The 14,306-nt window shown below is 41.6% G+C and overlaps 1 protein-coding gene and 1 non-coding gene across 2 annotated transcripts; both read left to right on the top strand.

Annotated features, from left to right (window-relative positions):
* Positions 1 to 1,024: 1,024 nt before the first annotated feature.
* LOC123723997 (uncharacterized) lies at positions 1,025 to 1,927 on the top strand. Its single transcript, XR_014381017.1, has 3 exons — positions 1,025 to 1,165; positions 1,320 to 1,456; positions 1,706 to 1,927. It is a non-coding gene; the product is annotated as an uncharacterized LOC123723997 (transcript).
* Positions 1,928 to 2,198: 271 nt separating this feature from the next.
* Positions 2,199 to 10,994, top strand: LOC106583166 (protein OSCP1). Its single transcript, XM_014167054.3, has 10 exons — positions 2,199 to 2,426; positions 3,921 to 4,075; positions 5,211 to 5,378; positions 5,470 to 5,550; positions 6,087 to 6,190; positions 6,797 to 6,925; positions 7,186 to 7,255; positions 7,597 to 7,736; positions 9,995 to 10,058; positions 10,418 to 10,994. Exons 1-10 carry the CDS (start codon positions 2,315 to 2,317, stop codon positions 10,541 to 10,543), a joined length of 1,149 nt encoding a protein of 382 aa, XP_014022529.1. The 5' UTR covers positions 2,199 to 2,314; the 3' UTR covers positions 10,544 to 10,994.
* Positions 10,995 to 14,306: the final 3,312 nt, after the last annotated feature.

Below are 14,306 nucleotides of genomic sequence, written 5' to 3'. Positions count from 1 at the left end.
TAACTACCCCCAATTGAAAGAGATAAAACACTTCTGCTTGATGCTGATTAAAATGCTAATGAAAGATATGAGAAAAAATAACATTACGCCCTATGGTTGAACTGTGGTTGAAACTGAAGTGTAAGATTAATCATATGATGACTTTCCTGAACATAGCTTGGAATCGTGTTTACGAGAACTGAAAGAACATCAGATATCTGGTGTTTATCGACCGACCTATGTTAAACCAAGGTTATACTCATGATCTGTCACCTGTGAATTGACCTTGAAACCTATAATACTGCGGAATGTTGAGGTCATTAAACAGCTTAATTGTCTTACTGTGAATTTGGTGTTTTCACTGCGGTTGAGAGTTGTCTTGAGAAACATAGTAGGAGTGTGTAACCAGCGCTTGTTCACAGCTTTAGTAACTTCCTGTTAAAGTGTATCGACTCAGATCAGGAGAGGCTCAGAGCTGCAGACAAGATAGGTAAGTGACATGCTTTTTCCTCTGTTCTCACATATGTAGAAAAAGCTACAATAGAGTAACTACTTATCAATAAACAACTACCTAAAATGTTTCTGAGGAACAGTTGAAAGGGATGTACATGTATGACATTTGGCATATTTCTATACTAGAGTATACAAAGTATTTGAAGTGGTTTCTCAGAGATTGAACACCATGTCTTGTCCTTTTGATGATACATGACAGTTATACAACAGTTATTATTAGTCTTTGTTTAATGAAATGGCAATACAACAATATCCCATTTTACATATGTAATTATATTAAAACCTATTGCAATACATGAGAGGGTTGTAGTATATGATGTAAGATGGTGGTTCAGGGTATGAATGGACATGTGTATAAACTTGAGTACCAAATAAATTACTTGAGTACCAGTGTATGGAACTTTTATTTGAACTTTCCTATGTGCAATTATCCCGAAGGAATAACATGCTGCTAGTTTTGTTTTATTACTGTAATGGGGAAATTATCAAACTTCAATCACTGTGCTAACTGTTGGATGTGGTTCGTTTTTAGGTGACTGAAGCTGACCCCATTTGATTGACATGTCAAACCCAGTTATCACCCACCAGCCAGGAGCAGGCTCTTATGGGACAAATGTGCAGACGGGCGAGTGGAGCACTGGGCTATGCTCCTGCTGCAGTGACATCCTAGTCTGTGAGTATTGAGACAAATAATAAGACCTTAAGTATCATCTCTAAGTAGTCCTACCTCGTACCATACCATAGGGTTTAATGGTTGTCAAGTGTTTCAAGTAAAAAGTGTTTCCTATTTTCTGGATTTTACAATAAGGTAAAATGTTGTCATACAGGTGCCTTGGGCTTCATCTGCCCACTAGCATTAAGTTGCTACACAGCTAACAAGTACGGTGAGAACGCGTGCCTGGCCTGTGTTCCAGGAGGCATGACAGCCATGAGGACCCACATGAGATTGACCTATGGGATTCAGGTATGTTACCTATAGGAGCCTAAAGAAATTAGGGATAGTGATGCATTCATGCATTGAGTATGTCATTTTAAAGCACACTAGGGAGAACTGCAACTCATTCCTGTCCCAGCCAGTCTCACCCTTTTATTATGAAAGACAGAAGGGGACCGTTTCATCAGTTCACATACTGACAAATAAATTAGCCTCGTGATCTGTCAAATATTTGGTGGATTCATTCTCATCATATTTGAATATCATATTTTCTTACAGGGGACAATATGCAATGATGCATTGATGACCTGTTGCTGTGGATTATTTGAGACGTGCAGGATGGCCCGTGAAATTCGCATCAGAAATGGGGATGTTTGACTTGTACAGTAATTTGAAGACATTTTCAACTGGAGGATAAATTAACCTCATGTCACATATTGTTGATACAAATTGTCATTGTTATACTATGTACATTTTTACTTCTGTATTGTTTAAATTTGACCCCTACCCTCAAACAGTACTGCTTAAAGAATTCATAGCACCATGAATGAACATAAGATATACAATAAAGTTATGTTTTTTCTTGTTTTCAATGGCATTTGGGTCCTTTTTCAGGATGATTTACAGGCTTTTTACAGGCTGCTGTCCCAGTGTCTCAGTGACGTTCATAACACAGGTATAAATGAACATAAACGGTTGAGCCTTCGCAAAACGTCTCAATTTTTGATTTGCACAAAACAAAACATATTTGCACGTTAGCTTACGTGCTACCTGATTGGTCCTTTTTCTTTGTGAACTGGCAACCAAGTGGAAGCTTACATACGCTTAAACAAGGCAGAAGGGACGTTTCGCTAGCTAACGTTAGTTATCCAGCACAATACGACAAATATGTCCTCGAGGACGCTACCCCTGCTTTTTATTAATCTCGGTGGAGAAATGCTGTACATCTTGGATCAACGCCTAAGAGCTCAGAATATTCCCGCTGACAAAGCCAAGAAAGGTAACATTATAGTTAGCTAGCATAACTGTCTGGTTGTATTAGGCTAGAATTCAACTAGCTACAGGTGAATCACTGACCTTGTCATGTCCACAAACTGGTTGCCATAAATTGGAGAACCTTCATTTGTCTCCCTGTCTGTGTTTTAACCTGCAAATTCTTCATTGTACTTGTAGCTGATTGGATAGAGGATGACAGAAGGAGAGGTATTTTGATATTTTTCATGCAATGCATCACTAGGCCTACGTGCTCTGCTTTGAGGCCTTCAAGGAAACCAACAGAGTGTTCTACAAATACAATACTCTGGATGAAATCTTTGCCCAGAGATATTCATTCACTCTGCCTCCAAGATTGTAGAGATTTCAGCCATGGGCTTCATTAAGAAGAGAAATCCGGTTTCAAATAACTTTGCAAGCTGATAGTGCTGCTGATGGTTTAAAAGGCTGTTGCTTTCTTAGGGCAATTGGGAATAGGTGGACGTTAAGCCTTGCCTATAGAATGCATATCTGCTTGCTTAAAGGTAGACTCCTTTGAGCACGGAACTTCTTGATTTTAAAGGTAGACTTTGCCAGGGGTGTAATCATTACGCCGATTCTGTTGCAAAACATTTCGTCTGTTGCAAAACATTATGCAACAGAAACCGTTTACTCCTAACTGAAAACGCAAACGAGAGTTTCTATGAGTGGGTATAATTTGTGTAACGTTCCAACAGGAATCTGTTACAAAAACTTCGTAAATAACACGGTTGCCAACAAACAACGCATACAAAGTTGTATAGCGGCAGAATAGGATACCGGGTAGGAAGTGGGCTATTTAATTACGTTTTTCGGCAACTAGTTAGCTCGGTGAACTGATCATGCTACTTTGTTGGCATCCTTGTACTTTACGAAGTTTTTGGAACAGATTCCTGTTGGAACGTTCCACAAATTACACCCAACCAGTTTCTATTGGACAAATTCAGGTAGGTCCCTCCCCATTTCGTTCTGATTGCTCAGTTTGTTTCTGTTTGGATCTTTAACGGTTTCCGTAATGAATACACCCCAGTTGTAATAATCATAAACAAGGGGGCGACTTCACATCTACAAACATCAACAGTTAAATCCAGGGCTCGAATTCATAATACTTCTGAGTAGGAGTGCTGATCTAGGATCAGTTTTGCCTTTTATATTATAATTAGTGGACAAGGGGACCTGATCCTAGATCAGTACTCTTACTGAGACACTTGTTGAATATGAGCCCAGTTCTATCAAGACTGCGTTATATCATCGGCTCTTTCCAATTTGCACGCCTACATTAGAAAGAGTCAATAATGACAGTTTTAGCAGATGTAGTTGTTTGTGAAACAAACAAATCATATGTCTTTTAAGTTGGAAAGACCTCCCAATGTTTATGTTGATGATGTCATCTTGATGAGTTTAACTTTACAGACCATCATTATTCCAGTCCCCTACTTGTGAGCTGACCTCAACCTTGTGTCCTGTGCCCTCACTCTGCCAGTTATGAATGACATCATCACCACCATGTTCAATAAAAAGTTTTTGGAGGAGCTGTTCAAGCCACAGGAGCTGTACTCCAAGAAGGCCCTCAGGACTGTGTTTGACCGACTGGCCCATGCCTCCATCATGAGACTCAACCAGGCCAGCATGGACAAGGTATGGATGGAATCTTGTCACCTGGTTCATGTTCAGGACACGCTGTACCAAAACATTTCAAAAGGTTTTGCAACAGAAAACAAAAATAGGTGTTCCTTATTGGACAAGGATGTGTAATCCCTCTGTGTTTCAGTCTGTTTTCTTCCGTTTCATCCCTGATTAAAAGGACCCTTTATTGGAAGTGAAAGGCCATCGAGTTGTTATCCCCTTTCTGAGAAAGGGATTTATCTAACAACTTCTATCTAACTATCATTCACCTCATTTTGGAGTCAGCTGAGAAGCTGTCATGACAACATTAACACTTTTATCATCACATTCTCAGAATCACATCCTCTTTACCCAGTGACCCCTTAATACTCTTAATTGTAGGTACTTGGGGAAATTGCCCAAGTCACTTAAAACCCCATGTAGACCTATATTTTCAAAGCTTTCATCATTTATTGAAGAGTTCTATCTGTTGTGGTTTTATATAGGCTATCAAACAGAATATCTTCAGCATTTTGAAGTATTAATCCTGATTATAAGTCTAAATGTTGTATAAATCTACCTGCAGATGTCACGTCCTGGCCAGTATAAGGTTAATTGTTTTTGTAGTTTGGTCAGGACGTGGCAGAGGGTATTTGTTTTATGTGGTTCGGAGTGGTGTGTTTGTGTAAAGGGTGTTTGATTTAGTATTTCCGGGTTTTTGGTTGATGGTCTATGTGTTTGTATTCTATGGTTAGTCTAGTGTGTGTGTTTCCATGTTTGGTTAATTGGGGTTGGAACTCTCAGTTGAAGGCAGGTGTTGTCTATCTGCCTTTGATTGAGAGTCCCATATATTAGGGTGTGTTTGTGTGTGTGATTTGTGGGTGATTGTTCTGTGTTGAGCTTTGCCTTGCCAGACTGTTTGTTAGTTGTTCGTGTTTCGTTTTTGTATGTTCATTTTTGAAGATAATTAAAAATCAAGATGAGCATTCACGTACCTGCTGCGTTTTGGTCCTCCATTTCTACCAACAACAACCGTGACAGCAGAGCATGATCCTAGTTCGTTTAAATATGCTGACGGCTCCATCTGGTGTACGTTATGAACTGGCAGCAGCTATTTTTGAGCATAACAATAACCCATCATCCATATGACTGTTGTTAATGCCCACAGCTGTATGACTTGATGACCATGGCCTTCAAGTACCAGGTGCTCCTCTGCCCGCGGGCCAAAGATATCCTCCTTGTGTCCTTCAACCATATGGATGCCATCAAGGATTTTGTGAAGGACACCCCAAGCGTTCTCAGCCAGGTTGATGAGACATACAAACAGCTCATAGAGGTACAATAAACTTACCTTCAATTGCCCAAACCTCAGCTAAGTGTTCAGTATGATCTCTTATTCATCGCATGTTTTGTGCTCTTATTTATAGATGTACACACCCTTGTCTAGTGGTGAATTTCAGCTCATCCGGCAAACGCTCCTCATCTTCTTTCAAGACATGCACATAAGGGTGAGTTCATGATCTCGCAGAATTTTCAAACTTTTCCGACAGATGATGAGTGTGTTGGGAAGGGGGAGTGTGGCATCTTTTGATGGGTTTCAGTGATTAAAAATGTTAACAGTACCATGACTTTGTCAAATGCTAAAACGTTAGCATTTGAAAACCGTGCCAGGGAAGCTAAACCAAAGCATGAATTGCTGTCATAACTTGTCCGTAGACTGCTTACAAAGTAAGGAAGCCACTATTTCATTTTGTAATTTGGGTGAACTATCCCTTTACAATGCATTATAACCCCATCATAATGAATTATACACAGTGTAATCTCGGTTAACCCAGAACTAAAGTCTTGCGTAATTGGTCAGATGCTAACACCGGTGAAATCTTGATTTGTCCAAAGCACCGGAACTAATGTAGCTCGTTATCTCACGCATCCCGTTGTATCAGGACAGATCTACAGTATCATTTATGTTTTAGTCGTCTGTCCACGAGAGATTATACAAAGTGTTACACAATTATCACTACGTTTTGCTCATCTGTATTTGCAGGTGTCCATCTTCCTCAAAGACAAAGTGCAGAATTCCAACGGACGTTTTGTCCTCCCGATCTCGGGTCCTGTGCCCCACGGAACACACATCCCAGGACTTATCAGGTACCACCGCTATAATTGTCCATGCCCAAATAACATGGAATCTCACGAATCCAACCAAGCCAAGTTTGTTGCAATAGAGCAAAATCTAAATTTTATTACATGCATTGAATATGGCTGTAGCCATTATTTTTTTTATATATATTTTTTGTTGCTGTTGTGCTCTTTGATGACATCTATTTGCTTTCCTTTAGCTGATGCTGTCGGCTTAATTTAGACCAACATATCTGAAGCTAATTGCATTACTGAGGTTGTTAAACGAGCAGCTGTCTAAATTTAGTAAAGCTTACTTTTAGAACAGCTGTATTTGCCAAGGGATTGAGTGCAGCCGTGCTTAAAACTAATTTATTGTGTCTTAGGAACTTAAGCTCACGTGGCGAACTTGAGATTGAACAATGTGAAAGTGTAGACAGATGATATCAGACTAGTGACCACTCTGTTACAAGTACATTGCAACCGCTTAGCTAAACATCTTTGCATTGTTAGAAGTGTCTTCTGGGAAACAGGAGAAGTTGCAAATTATCTTTAGGAAATTATTGGTTGCCTGATATGATGTTAAAAATGTTTTTGCTGAATATTTTGTGTGTGTGTATTTTTTGTTACCATCAGAATGTTCAGCTGCAATGGCGAAGAGGTGAAGAGACTGCAGTTTCGCAATGGTGGGAACTACACCGGTGTTCTCCGCGAGGGTTCCTTTGAGATGTTTGGAGAGAGGGTCATCAAGCTGGGCACCAACATGTATGTGCTGCTCCACACTGTATTGACAACCATTGGCCTTCCTGGACTTACCCCCACTGAAACTACTAAATTCTCTACTATTTCCTCTACTGTGGTCAATGGTCATATACTGTAGGCCTAAATCAACATGGTAGCTAAAAGTCACTGCAAATTGTTAAGTAATTTACACAGTGACAGGTTTATTTGCCCCCCCCCCCCCCCCCCCGTAATGCTACATTGTATTTCAGCTTGTCAAGTGCTTGGCTTCTGTTTACCCACAGGTACAGTGTAAGCCGTCCGGTAGAAACACACATGTCAGGGACGTCCAAAAACTCTGCACAGAAAAAGTCGGTGAGTTGAATTTATGCTTAACCACTACGCTGTATTTTTTTTCTTACAGGCATGTATCCTGCAAGGCCTTGCATTTTTGCTCATAAATGTCATTTTGCAGTATGTCCTACAATATAATATTTTTGACAGAGGGTCGAAATAGTATTGATATCTGTGTTATTTCATCATTGATTAGGCTATAGTAAGGACAATCTGTCCAAGTCAGACTAAGCTTCATCTGTAATTAAGCCTTAAATGTAATGGAAACCAGCCTTAAATTTAATGGAAAATGCCCTAAACAGCTAAATCATGCAATTCATGCGTTGTGTTAATGATTATGCACACCTTCACTGTGTATACAGGTCAACACAGCTCCAAACCCCCTGGCAAAAGAGGAGCTGAACATGTTGGCCAGGTTAATGGGGGGTATGGAAGTCCAGAAACCAGGAAATGCAGACAGTGGCTTCCGAGTCAACCTCTTTGCCACAGATGAGGAAGAAGAGTAAGTCCTCTTATGTTATGAGCATTGTTTTGTCGTATTTTTGTGTCATTGTAGATAAATTAAATATGGAATTACAACAGTACCGGGCCTCCCAAGTGACGCATTTGTCTCAGGCACTGCATCGCAGTGCTAGCGGCATCACTACAAATCCGGGTTCGATACCGGGCTATGTCGCAGCTGGCTACGACCGGGAGACCCATTGTCCCAGCGTCGTCCGGGTTAAGGGAGGCTTTGACAGTCCGGGTTGTGTTTGTCCCATCGCGCTCTAGCGACTCCGGGGTTGGGCCTTGTACACGCACGATGACACGGTCGCTAGGTGTACAGTGTTTCCTCCGACACATTGGTGGGGCTGGCTTCCAGGTTAAGCAAGTAGTGTGTCAAGAAGCATTGCGGCTTGGCGGGTCGTGTTTCGGAGGACGCATGGCTCTCGACCTTCGCCTCCCGAGTCCATAAGGGAGTTGCAGTGATGGGACAAGACTGTACCTACCAATTTGATATCACGAAATTGGTACTCCTCACAACATGATGAAACGAACTGAACCTGATTTTTGAGTTAAGTTAAACTAGTGTTAAAAATCACTGTCAGTGTTAAGAATCAGTATCAGCGTTAAAGGTCCGGTGCAGCCGTTTTCATCTCATTATCAAATAGTTTCTGGCTTACTATTAAGTACCTTAATGTGATTGCTTCCAATAAAAATGGTCAGAAAGAAACAAAAATAGCTTCTTAGCAGAGCAAATTCTCAACCAAGAATTTTGCTAGGGCTGTCTGGGAGTGGTCTGACTGGGGAGGGGAAACTGAAAACTGGTTATTATTGACAGAGGTTTTGAATTGGCTTTCTTAGTGGTCTATTAACTAATTTACTGCTTGATGTCACCAGGCAAGCCAAAACTCCATCCCACCAAAACAGGCTGATATTTCAGGCAGTCTTTTAAAATGGCTCTTACACTAAAAGTGCATTATCGTAATTTTCACAGTATTATTCCAACCTCATTGTGTGGAAATATATACTAATGTATGTGGACACCCTTAAAATTAGTGGATTCGGCTATTTCGGCCACCCCCGTTGCTGACAGGTGTACAAAATTGAGCGCACCTCCATGCAATCTCCATAGACAAACATTGTCAGTAGACTGGCCTTACTGAAGAGCTCAGTGACTTTTAATGTGGCACCGTCATAGGATGCCACCTTTCCAACAAGTCAGTTCGTCTAATTTCTGCCCTGCTAGAGCTGCCCCGGTCAACTGCTAGTGCTGACACTGAAGTGGAAACGTCTAGGAGCAACAACGATTCAGCCACGAAGTAATCGGCCACAGAACCTCACAGAACGGGACCGCCAAGTTCAGAAGCACGTAGCGCGTAAAAATCGTATGTCCTCGGTCGCAACACTCATTACCGAGATTGAAACTGCTTCTGGAAGAAACGTCAGCACAAGAACTGTTCTTCGGGAGCTTCATGAAATGGGGTTCCTTGGCCGAGCAGCTGCACACAAGCCTAAGATCACCATGCGCAATGCCAAGCGTCAGCTGGAGTGGTGTTAAGATCGCCGCCAATGGACTCTGGAGTAGTGGAAACGCATTCCTTGCCGTGATGAGTCACGCTTCACAATCTGGCAGTCTTGACGGACGAATTTGGATTTGGCAGCTGGCAGTAGAACGCTACCTGCCCCAATGCATAGTGCCAACTGTAAAGTTTGGTGGAGGAGGAATAATAGTCTGGGGCTGTTTTTCATTTGGGCTTGACCCCTTAGTACCAGTGAAGGGAAATCTTAACGCTACAACATACAATGACTTTCTAGATGCTTCTGTGCTTCCAACTTTGTGGCAACAGTTTAGGGAAGCCCTTTTCTGTTTCAGCATGACAATGCCCCCTTGCACAAAGTGAGGTTCATACAGAAATTGTTTGTCGAGATTGGTGTGGAAGAACTTCACTGGTCTGCACAGAGTCCTGATGTCAACCCCATTGAACACCTTTGTGATGAATTGGAACGCCGGCTGCGAGCCAGGACTAATCGCCCAACATCGGTGCCCGACTTCAGTGCCCTGCTGCAATGTTCCAACATCTAGTGGAAAGCCTTCCCACAAGACTGTTATAGCAGCAAACGGGGGACAAACTCTATATTAATGCCCATGATTTTAGAATGAGTTGTTAGATGAGCAGGTGTCCACGTATGTTTGGTCACAGTGTATAAAACACAGAATAATATAGTTTTTCACTGCACTGGGCCTTTAACAATAATGTGGATTTGTCTTCCTCTCAGGGAGGCCTTGATATCGAGACCAGACGAGTTTTCATATGACGTCATAAAAATCCAAGCGACTAAGGTAAAGTTAATTCTAACCTATATTTCTGTCACAGAGGCTAGATAAATATTCAACCATATAACATGCTTTTATGTAACTTGAAGGGATGATATGGACGCATTTCATAGATTGCGACTGTCCTACTGTACATGCTGTGGTGTAACCAGGTCCCCCATGAAAACCTGTCACAGGAGACTTACTCCACCTGTGCAGTCATCTCTTAGCACTTACAGAATAGCTTCTGTAATTGACAGTCTAGGTTATCTGAGATGCACTACGATCAGGATGGGCCAGTCTAACATGATGTACCGTAATCAAATGTAAGCCCCTCCCCAATCAAGACCTTTCAGATCTGCCATTGGTGGCTTTCCTTCTTTCAGAACCAGCAAGCCAATGCGGAACTGGCTAAGATCATGGGGGACTTCACGGAGGAGGCTAGTGAGCCATGCTCATCGAGTGCCAACAGTAAAGGGGATGACCTTCTGGCCATGATGGACGGGCTGTGACAGTGTTACCATGGTGACCAGAATCCGAGGGCTGGGCTCAAGGCTGAGTTGGTTAGCAACGGTGTGTTCTACTGTAGGACAGTGTCTTGTCTGCTCTGCTCTGCTGTGCCGTCTGCTCACTCTGCAAACATGGCAGCTGTCTAACAAAAGCACACACAACACCAACCTCATCTTTGTTTGTCTGTCGAGCTTTTCGACGCTGTGACGTGAGCAGGTCAATTAATTTGTTCAGCAAGGATCGACTGTGCATTTTGCAAAAGAGAGTGGGGAAACTTCATAAACGAATATACACTCGGGGCCAGTTTATTAGGTACACCCATCTTGTACTGGGTTGGACCCCCCCCCAGTAGCCATGAAGAGATGCACCTGGTCAGCAACTATGTTTAGTTGCGCTGTGGCATTCAAACGTTGATCAACTGGTATCAAGGGACCTAACCTGTGCCAGGAAAATATTCCCAACACCATTACACCGCCATCACCCTGTACGGTTGACACCAGGCAGGATGGGGCCATGGACTCATGCTGCTTATGCCAAATCCTGACTGCCATCAGCATGACGCAATAGGATCCGGGATTCGTCGGACCAGACAATGTTTTTCCACTCCTCAATTGTCCAGTGTTGGTGATCGCGTGCCCACTGGAGTCGCTTCTTTTGTTTTTAGCTGATAGGACTGGAACCCGGTGTTATCATCTGCTGCAATAGCCCATCCGTGACAAGGATTGACGAGATATGCGTTGTGCACAGAGATGCCGTTCGGCACATTGTTGTACTGCTCTGTTATTTGTCTGTTTGCTGCCCGCATGTTACCTTGCACGATTCTTGCCATTCTCCTTCGACCCCCTCTCATCAACGAGCTGTTTTTCACCTACGGGACTGGTGTTTTTAGTTTGTTCCACCATTCTCGGTAATCCCTAGACACTGTTGTGCATGAAAAGCCCAGGAGGGCGGCCGTTTCTGAGATACTGGATACAGCGCACTTGGCACCGATGATCATACCACGCTCAAAGTCGCTTAGGTCACTCATTTTGCCCATTCTAACATTCAATCGAATAGTAACTCAATGCCTTGAAGCCTGTCTGTCTGCTTTATATAGCAGGCCAAATGACTTACTGTCTGTAAGAGCGATCTGTTTTTGTGAACAGGGTGGTGTACCTAATAAACTGGCCGTTGGTTGTATTTTGTGCTATTATGGTGGTAATCTCAAGAGTTTTTAAAAGTTACAGATACTAGTTGGTCACACTGAAACGTCAAAAGGAGTCGTTGGGACATTTGTTCCACTTCAATCAATGATTTCTGCTCTGCTGATCCTGCTTCAATCAATGTATTTAAAGTTGGCATTCCATGGATGTCACATTTAAACAATATTTCTTGTTACTATTTATCTGGAAGGAAAAGTAAGTTCCTCTTTCATTTGTTATCACGGCATGATGTTTTCTCTCACACATCTGCTGTAATACAGTATTTACATTTTTGATGGCTTTCCTAATCTGATTTACTCTGACTGGGTATTGAACAGGACCTAAACTAGAGGTTGTCAAACTCATTCCTGGAGCGTCTTGTGTCTGTGTTTTCGCTCCTCTCATCTAGTTCTCTAGGCCTTAATTTGACATAAATTACAAAAAACAGCAAGCACACGACCTTCCAGGGATTTATTTTGACACCCCTGACCTAAAGAGACTGGTGGAAATGAAAGAAACCCAAGTGCACTTGTCATTGTAATTCAAAAACATGGATCCCAAAACATATTTTGAGAAATGTCTACTGTACCTTGAGTTTTGTTTTTGGTATGGGATAAATATATACAGTATGTTTAGGGTGACCTTTAGTGTCTTCAAATAAAGGAAGACAAATTATTTGTAAATATATTATATGTGAATTATTGCAATATGTCACCATCAAATGGGATGGTAATAGATTCATGGATTAAGTGTGACACAACACTAATGTAACCACAATGTATCGAAGCAGCTGATTCTTTGATGCAATATGACAGATGGTCCAAGATGTATATTTATGGAATTATTTATTTAGCATGAGGTGTACATGTTTGTTGAATTTTTTTGGGGTGAAATATTAACGATTGTTAAAAAAAAAAGTATATATATATTTTTTTTTTAATAGAAATGTTGTAGTGCATAGATTGAAAAGTAAATAAAATATGAAACTCTCATTAGCTTTTATTTATGTACTGTGTTCATTTATATTTAAAGGGGCAATCTGAGGTTGCTACATCCATTTTTGGACTTATAAATTAATTATATATGCCCATTGATTCTAGAAGAATATAACAGCAGTCTAAGGCGCTGCATCTCAGTGCTAGAGGTGTCCACTACAGACACCCTGGTTCGAATCCAGGCTGTATCACAACCGGCCGTGGTTGGCGGCGCACAATTGGCCCAGCGTTGTCCGGGTTTGGCCGGTGTAGGCCGTCATTGTAAATAAGAATTTGTTCTTAACCTGACTTGCCTAGTTAATTTAAGGTTACATTTGTTGTTGTATAGCAGTCCTGTCACTAGAGGAAGCTGTTGCTTTATCGCTTTTTGTATTTAGTCATGTCTATACTGCTTGCCTAGCAGTATGAGAGTGCAGAAAGTCATTTTTTTCAGGAGTTTTCGTTACATTCAGAGATGATTCATGATTCAGCACATTCATTCAATCCCTCAATGTAATTTTCAAGGGCAGAATATTGCTCCTCATTTCTTGTCATCTAGTTTATCCCCGTCCACACTATCACCTCCTTGCCCACACACTGCTCAGACATTTAGATTTTAATGAGTTTTTGAATCGAGCAATACTGAAAAAGTTGTGTTCTCATTATCTTTTCCCACTCCCTGGGTTGTGACTTTAGCATTCATTTACCTTTGCATAAAGACACCCACATTGCCCATCTAATGTCAGTCAACTCATAATATTGGCACCTAGAAACAAATCTGTCACGAAAAACTAGTCAACTCATCTCTATAAAACATCACAGGATTATATGGAACATGGGATTAGCCATCATAACATACAAACCTAATATCTGACACAAACACTATGTCCAAATAAATCTCACCCATACCAAATGTGGCCTCAACTCCCTCCTTGTCTGCGCCTACAATTCAGATTGCAGTGGAAACGGCACAATGCAGTACCTGCATGGGTTTGGGTTCTTTGAGTGCTTACTCAAAACAAGTCAAAGAGAACCGGATAGTCTGGGCATGTCTCTGAAGAACCCTCTCCCCAGTCAACCATGCACTCACACATTCTCTCTTTCACTCTCACACACACACAGACACAAGATCAATGCATACCAAGCAGTCAAAACATGCTGAGACATGGCTGTGCTGAATGGACCTGTGGTGGAGGATTCAGGTGAGGCCTTCCTAACAGTCTGCTGGGGAGAGAGAGACGTCAGACCAGTGCCTTACCCAAGGGCATGGTTTCTTTGGAAAACAAAGTCACTGGAGCACATCCCCTCCTCCTCTGCTACTCATATCCAGGTTGTTCCCGTAAAGGAGAATTCTCAGTCCGCTTATTTTCTTAAACAAGGGTTAAAAAACAAACAAACCAACAAAAAGATACATTATATTCCTAAACCAATCATCCACCATGTTTCATGTTTGAATTAAAGCATGTAAAGAGGGAATGTCCCATATCCATGGATGCAAATTGATGACTCTTACAAGGCTGGGTCACTTCCCACAGAATTAAATGGAACACTTTAGAATTATATTGTATGTCCCGCTGTACCTCTAAGCTCTCTTGAGGTATGATTCACAG

This window comes from Salmo salar, chromosome 02, assembly GCF_965601325.2.
Source record: "Salmo salar chromosome 02, fSalSal1, whole genome shotgun sequence".
In the NCBI taxonomy this organism is placed as follows: domain Eukaryota; kingdom Metazoa; phylum Chordata; class Actinopteri; order Salmoniformes; family Salmonidae; genus Salmo; species Salmo salar.
This window is presented reverse-complemented; position numbering and strand designations above follow the sequence as displayed.

Coding starts and splice junctions, on each gene's coding strand:
- LOC106583166 (XM_014167054.3), top strand. CDS start 2,315: ATGTCCTCGAGGACGCTACCCCTGCTTTTTATTAATCTCGGTGGAGAA. Junction 2,427..3,920: donor CGCTGACAAAGCCAAGAAAG/GTAACATTATAG, acceptor TCACTCTGCCAG/TTATGAATGACATCATCACC. Junction 6,926..7,185: donor ATCAAGCTGGGCACCAACAT/GTATGTGCTGCT, acceptor GTTTACCCACAG/GTACAGTGTAAGCCGTCCGG.